This window comes from Apium graveolens, chromosome 3 (genome assembly GCF_009905375.1).
Source record: "Apium graveolens cultivar Ventura chromosome 3, ASM990537v1, whole genome shotgun sequence".
Taxonomy (NCBI): domain Eukaryota; kingdom Viridiplantae; phylum Streptophyta; class Magnoliopsida; order Apiales; family Apiaceae; genus Apium; species Apium graveolens.
Window position 1 is genome coordinate 6,276,336 of NC_133649.1, and position 9,511 is coordinate 6,285,846.

At 37.9% G+C, this 9,511-nt stretch overlaps 2 protein-coding genes and 1 pseudogene across 2 annotated transcripts; 1 reads left to right on the forward strand and 2 right to left on the reverse strand.

Annotated features, from left to right (window-relative positions):
* Positions 1–255: 255 nt before the first annotated feature.
* On the forward strand, positions 256–3,980 carry LOC141713791 (uncharacterized). The gene is made up of 6 exons (XM_074517366.1): positions 256–372; positions 589–1,654; positions 1,735–2,239; positions 2,332–2,531; positions 2,722–2,957; positions 3,093–3,980. The coding sequence occupies exons 1-6, from the start codon at positions 256–258 to the stop codon at positions 3,951–3,953; spliced, it is 2,985 nt and encodes a 994-aa protein (XP_074373467.1). The 3' UTR covers positions 3,954–3,980.
* Positions 3,981–4,243: 263 nt separating this feature from the next.
* On the reverse strand, positions 4,244–5,678 carry LOC141711513 (protein VASCULATURE COMPLEXITY AND CONNECTIVITY-like). The gene is made up of 3 exons (XM_074513990.1): positions 5,436–5,678; positions 5,154–5,350; positions 4,244–5,023 (listed from the first exon to the last, which is right to left on the reverse strand). Exons 1-3 carry the CDS (start codon positions 5,532–5,534, stop codon positions 4,843–4,845), a joined length of 477 nt encoding a protein of 158 aa, XP_074370091.1. The 5' UTR covers positions 5,535–5,678; the 3' UTR covers positions 4,244–4,842.
* Positions 5,679–5,812: 134 nt separating this feature from the next.
* On the reverse strand, positions 5,813–8,688 carry LOC141711514 ((+)-alpha-terpineol synthase-like; annotated as a pseudogene).
* Positions 8,689–9,511: the final 823 nt, after the last annotated feature.

Here is a 9,511-nt window from a genome sequence, read left to right on the forward strand (position 1 = left end):
AATTTTTCACATTAGCATCATATACGAATTCGAAATTACACAGTGCTGCATTTAAACAACAATAAAGATCCTGTTTTAAGCGGGATATACCGGCGATTTGGTTTAAAAGCAGAGAGATTTGCAGGTTGAAACTACGATCATATTCTATAATTGGTGTCTGGAGATACCATTTTAAATAAAAAAAGATAGGTTTCTCCATGAAATGAGAAGAAATGATAGACGAAATTGGAATGGTAATACCTGGAGGAGGGGGCAATGAGGGGTCGTTCTTTTGCTCTTTTTGTTATTTTTCTCTGTTCTTTAGTGGTCACAACTCATGAGGCCAACCGGAAATTTGCTGCACGGAAGAATCAAGATATCGACGAAGATACGGTATGATAAAGAACATCAGTATTTGTCCATATAGATAAATTTCCATGAGTTAACTAGTGCATAGTCTGTGATTAATGTACAATGCTCTTCTCATGTTTTCAGTGATGTAAATGTTCTCATCCTGCTGTATTTATAAAAAAAGTTCCGTTTTCGTTGAATTTTTAGTGTGATAGTAGAAGCATCTGTCTTAGTCTAATTTGTTAAAGAATGTCCCAGGCAGAGCAAGTATGGCATCACTGCAGGAAAGAACTAATAGAAATTATAAAGGGTTATGACTACTCTGAAGATATTCAATTGCCTGCAAGTAGTGGTCAGGATATGGTTGAATCGGATTCGAGATTGTTAAAGAAGAGAATTCTGCAGAAAACTCTCACTGATTTGCCTATTCATAGTAAACAAACTCTTTTGAATTGCCTGGACAAGGAAGTTATTCAATCACAGACTTCTAGGAGAAACTCTGCACTCATCAACTGGTATAAGCTGTTTCTCGATTGGTCTATCGTGCCTCGAAGATTTCTACAAAGAAAAAAGAACGCACCTAAACAGAAAGATACCCCTGGAAAGGCAACAACAGTAACTGCTCGTCTTGCTGGAGTTCCAAACCCTCCTGAACCTTCAAGTTCTCCTACCACATCAAAGCCAACAACAGTAACTGCTCGTCTTGCCTCAGAACTTGTACCATCGGATGATGGTACAAGTTCTGAGGCATCTAAAGATCCGACTGATGTTACAACATCAGGAACTCCACCATCACTTTTTGAAGCGTTTGCCCTCAGACAAATTGAGAAGACTCTGGAACAATTAAAGACAAACGAAGCTGAATCACCCGCACCTTCTCCATCACCAACAAAAAATAAAGACTCACCTTCTCCATCACCAACAATAAATGAAAACTCACCTTCTCCGTCACCAACAGAAAGAGGAAATTCACCTGCACCTTCACCACAAAAAAGGAGTAAATCACCCGCACCTTCACCATCAGAGAAAAGTAAATCACCTGCACCTTCCCCATCGCCTTCCCCATCAGGGACAAGTGAAGCACCTGAACCTTCACCTATAGAAGAAAGTGAATCCCCTGAAACTACTACTACCACGCCTCAATCAAAAAAACATGTCGCTAAGCCTAGCAAACTGAGCAAGTATAAAACTTCTGTTGTCGCTGGATGTTCAGTGACAGGAGTAGTTGTTGTTGCATTCGTCTTGTTCTGCGGTGTAAGTAGGAGAAAAAGAAATGAGCTGATTTATGGACAACCAGATGAGAAGCCTTTTCATTTTTCTGCTGGTATACAAATTTTACACTTTTTTTTAATAGCAACAAACTGATGAAGCACTTCTTATCAAGTATACTGTTTAACCTTTCAGATTCTTTACAAATGCCTAATGGTGTAGTAAAATCAAGTAAAACAGGCTACAACTCCTCAGCTAGTGGAAGCAATTTCAACACGGGATCTGGTGTCCCTCGTGCATCTGGAGACGGGAAATTACCACTTCCACCTGGAAAAGCAGCAGCTCATCTGGCCCGGAAAGCTCCTCCTCCTACTCCTACTCCTTCTCCTCCTACTACTACTCCCCCGCCTCCTCCTCCTCCTCCTCCTCGTCCTCCTCCTGCTGCTGCTGCTCCTGCTGCTCCTGTTGCTCCTGAACCTCCTGAGCCAAAGGCTCCCCCACCCCCAAAAGTTGCTAAGCCACCACCTCAGCCACCAAAACCTTCACCTCTAGGGCCCAAGAGTAGACGTCTTAATTCCACAAATACTGATGAAGCTAGTGATGATCAGAAAGCAAAGTTGAAGCCATTCTTCTGGGACAAGGTCGCTGCCAAGCCTGATCAATCCATGGTTTGGCATGACCTTATATCGGGATCTTTCCAGTAAGAACTTCAGTTTGTATCACATATACATTTTAACTAAATGCAGACATCTTCTATGTATAATAGTTGTTGATTTAATTCTCTAATTACAGGTACAACGAGGCAATGATGGAGAATCTGTTTGGTTATAAATCTGCGCAGCAAAACAAGTGTGATCGTAGAAATGAGCCAGTAGCTTTCCAAGCTACAAAATTTATTCAGATTATTGATCCCAGGAAAGCGCAGAATTTATCAATTATATTGAAGGCATTAAATATGACAACTGACGAAGTCTGTGATGCCCTTTTGGAAGGTAATCTTTCACTCTATTAAGTGTTTTCAGCAAGTACAAGTGTTCAATATGATTAAAATTGTTCTTAAATTCCAAAAAGAAGTGTCTTTTATTATATATATTCTGTTTATAAGACCCTGAGCAATTTGAGATATCTTGTTATGTAAAACCTCATATTTCACCAAGTTTTGAGACCTCTTCTTGTGGACAGGTAACGAGCTTCCTTCTGAACTCGTTCAGACGTTGTTGAAGATGGCACCAACAGCAGACGAAGAGTTAAAACTCAGGTTATACAGTGAGGATGTTTCTGAGCTTGGTCCTGCTGAACGATTCCTCAAAGCCGTGGTTGAAATTCCATTTGCCTTCAAGCGCCTAGAATCATTGTTGTTTATGTATACTGTTGAGGAGGATATCTCAAGTGCAATAAAATCTTTTAAAGACATAGAGGTAGTGTATTATGATCTCAAAATATGGCGTTGTAATAAATAATTATCTTATGGATTTCACTGTGAACGAGTTCAATTATTATCAATGCCTTGTTATACAATTGAATTCAACTGTGACGGTTCATCTGAATTGCAGGTAGCTTGCAATGAGATTAAGAAAAGCAGACTCTTTCTGAAACTCCTGGAAGCAGTTCTAAAAACTGGCAATCGCATGAATGATGGTACTTACCGTGGCGGTGCAAAGGCATTTAAGCTTGATACACTCTTAAAACTATCAGATGTTAAAGGAACTGATGGGAAGACCACGCTTCTTCACTTTGTTGTTCTTGAGATAATTCGATCTGAGGGTATAAGAGCTGCACGTAAAGAAAAAGCGAGCAAAAGCATTACAGACGTGACTACAGAAGATATGCTTAATAGGTCACCTAATGAAACAGCAGAATACATACGCAGCCTTGGTATTGAGATAGTTTCCAATTTAAGCAATGAGCTTGAAAACGTGAAGAAGGCAGCACATGTAGATGGCGATGTGCTAAAGTCATCAGTTCTTAAATTTGAGCGTTCATTAACAAAATCAAAAGAGTTTTTGAACAATGAGATGAATGGTTCAGATGAAAAAGGAAAGTTCCGCGAGAGACTGGCAAGTTTTGTGCAGAAGGTAGAAGTTGATATCTCATGGTTGTTAGAAGAAGAAAAGAAGATGACTTCTTTGATCCAAAGCACAGCTGATTACTTTCACGGCAATGCAGGAAAAGATGAGGGCTTGCATTTGTTTGTTGTTGTTCGCGATTTCATGACAATGGTAGAAAAGGTTGTTAATGAGATAAAAAAGACAACAACAAAGACAACCAAGAAAATGCCTCCAGCTGCTTCATCACCTGCACAAGAATCAAAGGAGCCGCTTTCACCTACAACAAACAGTCTTCAGCAGCGCCTGTTTCCTGCAATTAAGCAGCAGCGTCGCAATGATTCTAGTTCTTCGGATGATGAAAGTTGATCTTCGTACATAATGTTGTGAAGCCTGATTCACATGTCATTAAACTTCCTTGTCGGGGCAATTACGAGGAAATGTTTAACGGAATATTATGCAAAGATTATGTGTCTGCTCCCACGTAAATGTTAAAGAAAATGTTTTGGTAGACAACAAGTTCAGCATCAGTTTCAAATGAGAACTTCCACTGCAGAAAGGTGAACTTTCATGGTTCTGGTGCCTCCAGACGATAATCGCCTGAAGATGTGTCCTGCAACGATACTGCAGGACACCTTAGATAGTTCACTCCTTGGTCTTCAATTTCCTATATGTTTATGAAGGGAGTGATGTTGCAAATAGTTTAGAGTGAAGAATAGATGGCCCGTGATTAGACCATAGTTTTACGAAGCATTGTCATTAAAGAGAATGACTGTACATATACGATCTAGCCTGATCAGTCGTAGGAGGTTATGTTCAGTAAATATACCGAAGTAGTTGATACTTGATACCCATTCTGATACTATAGGATTTGCAATGTCTCGCGTTTTATGAATTAAATTCTGCAAGTAGACTGCAGAATAACTACTCAAAAATCACCAGGAAATCTCTAGTCTGTCTGAAGATCAGAAGATGAAGTCTATGAATATTCAACTTACTGTTAGAAAGAACTCCAACCTCATCTATGCAGAATGAGCACCAAGTGCTTAACAATAACCGAAAACTGGAGAACTTGAAAATGCAACTAGCTTCATGGACGGATTCCAGACATTGTTCAGGGCTTGAAATAGCAAGCATACTTGATTACCAAAACAAAGAACTGCTAATTATAGAGGGTAACTTTTCTGATACAACAAACATAGCTTTAAACAAGTGCAATGATGATTGAAAATCATTTTCCTGGTTTTTGTAACTTACGCTAGTCAGTGTGAGCAGCAGTTGCAGTTACATAATAGGTGACAGAGAAGAGACCATGAACCATGCAAACAATCCCTCCAATTGATAGAAAATGGTGGTGTGTGAAACCGCATGAATCTCTGGACTTTCTGTTTGACATTGTCCCAATAACCAGCATCGCCATTGCCCCAGCCATTGTGATCCTATTATTCCAGTAGAAGGTTATTTATTAACACAGTTCATAAATGTGTAATGCAGCTTAATATTCTTTTCTAAAAGTATTTGCTTTGTTAATTTTTTGTACATGTGAGAGGAGATAACTTCCAGTGATACCATGTAAAGAGGAGGCAAGCTAGAGATAACTGCCTATTTGCAGATGCTTTTTCAGTTCCGAAACAAACGTTGCATCCACTAAGCAGATGTGCAAGAACATGAGCCAGAACAAGAAGCACAGCTGCAGCAAAGCCTAGTTGAAAGGCTTCATGACTTGGCTCCTTACACTCAAATATCCATAGCCTTAAATGCTTCACCTGATTAATTAAGAGCAAGCAAATATTTTGTAGATAAAACATATTCTTTTCTAGCCAACTGATTAATTAAAAAGCAAGTAATTACCTGATTTTGAGCAGCTTCTGCTCTGATACCAAGAACTCCAGCAATTGTATCTAATCCTATGATCAAGAGGCACCCAGTAATACCTACTATTTTTCCCATTTTTATACGACAAGGATCCTGAAAATATCTTCCCTGACTCTTTGATGTGTTGAATTCTTATGATGCAGACCACGAACACATACTTATACCAGAGTTATAAACCAGTTCAGTTCAAGTTATCGGTATAAATTGATTTTGCACAGAACTGCGAGACTCATAAAGGTTATATAAATGCAATGACATTGTAGGGGTAAATAATGCAAGAAAAAAAACTTATCGTCAATCATGGTGCCAATTAACTTGACTTTATTTTACTTTAGTAAACCAGTGCCAGTGTTATAATTTTCTCATCTTTGGATTCCTTTTGTTGTTGAATTTCGGTGGTTACTTTTGTAAAGATTGCATGCCTTTGTTGGTTAATTAGTATCCGGTTCATCCATATGCACCGCAAAGGTATTGGCATGGTAAAAGTACATTGTGAAAACAAATGACACTGTGTCTTAATAAGATGGGACTTATCTACTAACTAGTACCGACGAAAGCAAAAACTAAAAGAAATGAAATCAGGTTCACAACTGATGATCGCGAGCCAAGAAGTAGTCTTCTTTATTGGCGAAGAGCAAAGGGTTCGACCACTAATGATTTTAGATGGTCTTTGGTCCAATGTTGAGGGATGCCATGACCATCTCCGTACTGATAAAAGGTTTGAGTCGTCCGTGCAAGATTTGCATTAGCTGTGATAAATGGTTCACTGAAAGGATAGCTTCCAAGCAAATCTTTATTCAGAGTCTTCCACGTCTCGTGCACTAGCTGATCGACATATTTTCTGGCCACTTCTTCGCTTGCACCAGTATCGTTCATGTAGCATTGGACCGCCTTCAGATTATCTCCTCGTGCCTTCTCATCCTAAATTAATTGATTTTTCATTTATATGGAATTTGAAGCAGGTATTAAATATTTACACTATTAATTTAAGGTCAGTTTACTTACAGATGATGTTCCTAAATCATTGGTAAGTCGCACAACAACGGAGGGGCACCACATAAGACTTGGAAGGTTGTCAATGTAATCCAAGGCCTCAACAGTTATCTTCTCTGCAGTTAGGAAGTAAGCACAAAACAACGCGATCGGAGCCCCAATGGAAACTGGGGCATTTTCAAGATATTCCTCTGTTGTGGGCTTGTATCCTGAGTGATACCACTTTGCTTCCCTAAGAACAGCTTTACACAGATTTGCCCACTGCACCACCCAAGATAGTTAATCATTTTTTTTGCTAATTGATTACAAACGCACATGCAAGGAGTCAAGCTCCTGACCTCCAACAGGGATACAAGAGCTCGACCACTGCACCAACACTTTGTTGACCAAGATAGTTAATCGTTAATGTAAAATATCCAAATATAAAGTGAATGCGTTCTAGTACTTAAAAGTAAAAAGTGATAAATGTCTTACTTGTTTCCTTAAATAAGGAATGATGTTAAAGTTGCGCTCTTTCATTGTCCAGTATCCTATTTCATTGGTGGTGTTAAACATTGCAAGAAGAACAGTCTTTATGCTCATTGGAAGTTTATCAATTTCAGTGATATCCCATCTGTCAACATAATCTGTGAAGAGCTCCAGCTCTTCCAAAGAGCCATATACATCGTACACGTCGTCAATGGTTGTTATTAAGCAAATTACTTTGGTTCCCATGTCTCGGAAAGCACTGTATTCTGGATCCGAAACCATTCCATTGCACCAGAAATAATGTTCTACTAACCTGTCCCTTGCAAATGCCATCTTGTCCAAACCCATGTCCATCCACCAACTGTGTTGTTATTAAGTACATGCCATATCAGATCATGCAAGTACCTCTAAATCTAATTCAATTTTTTGGTAGCATGAAAATATAATTCAAGTACCTTGCTAGTTTGCTGACTTCTTTCTGATGAACTGATTGGACGATATTGTAGTCCAACTTGGCGAACTTAAGCAAATTCTGATTCATGTTTTTTTCTTGCTCATAAGTATCGATATACCATCTAGCCTCGACCCTTGGTAATTTCCAGTGCAAAGGCATATCTAAGGCATGGTTCACTTTTCTTGCCATGTCGGGTGATAGTTCCCCACTTAAAGCATTCTTCAAGTGTGTTGTTGAAAAGGCCTTGGCTTCATCAATGATGTCTTCGCCTTTGAAACCAAAAAAAGAGGCTTCATACAAACTTAGCAAACCCTTTACATCCACACAAAGATTTGCCTTGAAGTTGCCTGTTGTGTCATCTTTGAACCTCTGGAACACATCTGTGCACAAGCAAGATACGTAAATACTCAAGATTTTTACTCAAGTGAATTTGTTTATAAACCAAGGCATGACAAACCTTGTGTCACAGTAAATCCATGTTCCCTGAAAATCCTAAATTGCAGAGCTGTTGAATAGAGATCATCACTCAACCATGCATCACCACTATTATTTTTATGAATAACACTAACAGCTTGCTTTATCTCTTTCTGGAATCAATAACTCAGTCCTAGCCTTTGAACTGAGTCAAGCAGCTCAAGCTTGGCCACAACATCTGTTTCTGCATGGATGAGACGCTTAACATCATCCTTCAACTCATCTGCCTGCTTCACATATTTCTCTTCCTGCAAAAACACATTAAATGCAATTATCACTCAGGCCGAGTAGCCAAAACCCTTAAAAATGCATATTTTAGTACTAAAAGTTAAGCTAGTTAATATACATGCATGTATCTTTTAACTATAACACACACACACACACACCAAAATCAGCTTTGGTAAACGTTATTACAATGTCATACAGGTGTGACAGCAATAAATATAGCTACTGCATTTCGGTTAATTTCATTTCATATTCTGAAGTAGAAGTGGTGGTAGTAGCAGCAACAGCAGCAGCAGCGGGTATTAGGACTAGACGAATAATATTAGTATTAGATGAAGCAAGCATTAGTACATCATAAACACTGGATAGTGACTTGACGAAACTGTAATCCCAGAAACTTGGCGGATAGTTAGCATTTCTTCGGGAAGGAGCACCTTGATCATCGTGGTCAATTGTTTTAGGAGGGGTCAATATGCATTGAACTGGTTTAGCAGCACAAGTTCTCGAAGGATTCCTTGTTAAGGGAAGAGAAGTGCGAGGAGGTGCAGTAACTAGGAAGGTTGAAAACAGAGCTTGGAGAACCATGATTAGCTAGCTAGGAGGAAGAAATGTTTGTATTTAGTTGTGTGTTGTATGTTATGGTACAAAATGCAGTAGCTACTTATAGAGATGCAGATGGATCTCGATCTGGTGGATAATGACATAATGTAAGAGACAAGGTTGTTATAGTATGAAAAATAAAACCCTCTCCTATTGAATTTTGAATATGAATGATCCTTTCTTTTGACTAGAGATTTGTTCAAAATACGAATAAATTGTGTGATAAATAAGGTATATGATCTTGCGAAAATATGGATTGTGAGATTAATTATCTCTAAGGAGTTTGTGTAGTACGATTAATAATTTTATAAATTTGCTCAAATGTTTCCTTATATATATATGAAAGTTCAATATTTGTTACATACAAATACGTTTAAAACTTTTAGTATTATATCATATAAATTTTTCGATCTAATATTTGTGCACGTCTGATTTCAGTCGTATGACAACTATACTTTCTTATAATAGTTTCTTATAACATTTGCATAAAAATAATTTATTGTCACCCTCAAATCTTCGTATTGGTGGATTAATAATCTCCGAGGAGTATGTGTCATAAGATTAATGACACCACAAATTTATTGAACTTTTTTTCTTATATAAATTAAAGTTCGATATTTGTTACATTTATATACATTTAAAACTTTCAACATTATTTAATTTTGGTCGTATGATAACAACTATGCTTTTTGATCATAGTTTCTTGTACCATTCATACAAAAATAATGTGTGCTTTTCACGTTGAAATCTTAGTGCATTTAATATAGTCATTCAAAATAATAAAATTTTAAAATTGTGTTAAAATTATGTTCAGTTTTACAATAGATCAAGGTAGACG

Coding starts and splice junctions, on each gene's coding strand:
- LOC141713791 (XM_074517366.1), top strand. CDS start 256: ATGAGGGGTCGTTCTTTTGCTCTTTTTGTTATTTTTCTCTGTTCTTTA. Junction 2,240..2,331: donor CTTATATCGGGATCTTTCCA/GTAAGAACTTCA, acceptor CTCTAATTACAG/GTACAACGAGGCAATGATGG. Junction 2,958..3,092: donor AATCTTTTAAAGACATAGAG/GTAGTGTATTAT, acceptor TCTGAATTGCAG/GTAGCTTGCAATGAGATTAA.
- LOC141711513 (XM_074513990.1), bottom strand. CDS start 5,534: ATGGGAAAAATAGTAGGTATTACTGGGTGCCTCTTGATCATAGGATTA. Junction 5,351..5,435: donor CAGAAGCTGCTCAAAATCAG/GTAATTACTTGC, acceptor TTAATTAATCAG/GTGAAGCATTTAAGGCTATG. Junction 5,024..5,153: donor GCTTGCCTCCTCTTTACATG/GTATCACTGGAA, acceptor CTGGAATAATAG/GATCACAATGGCTGGGGCAA.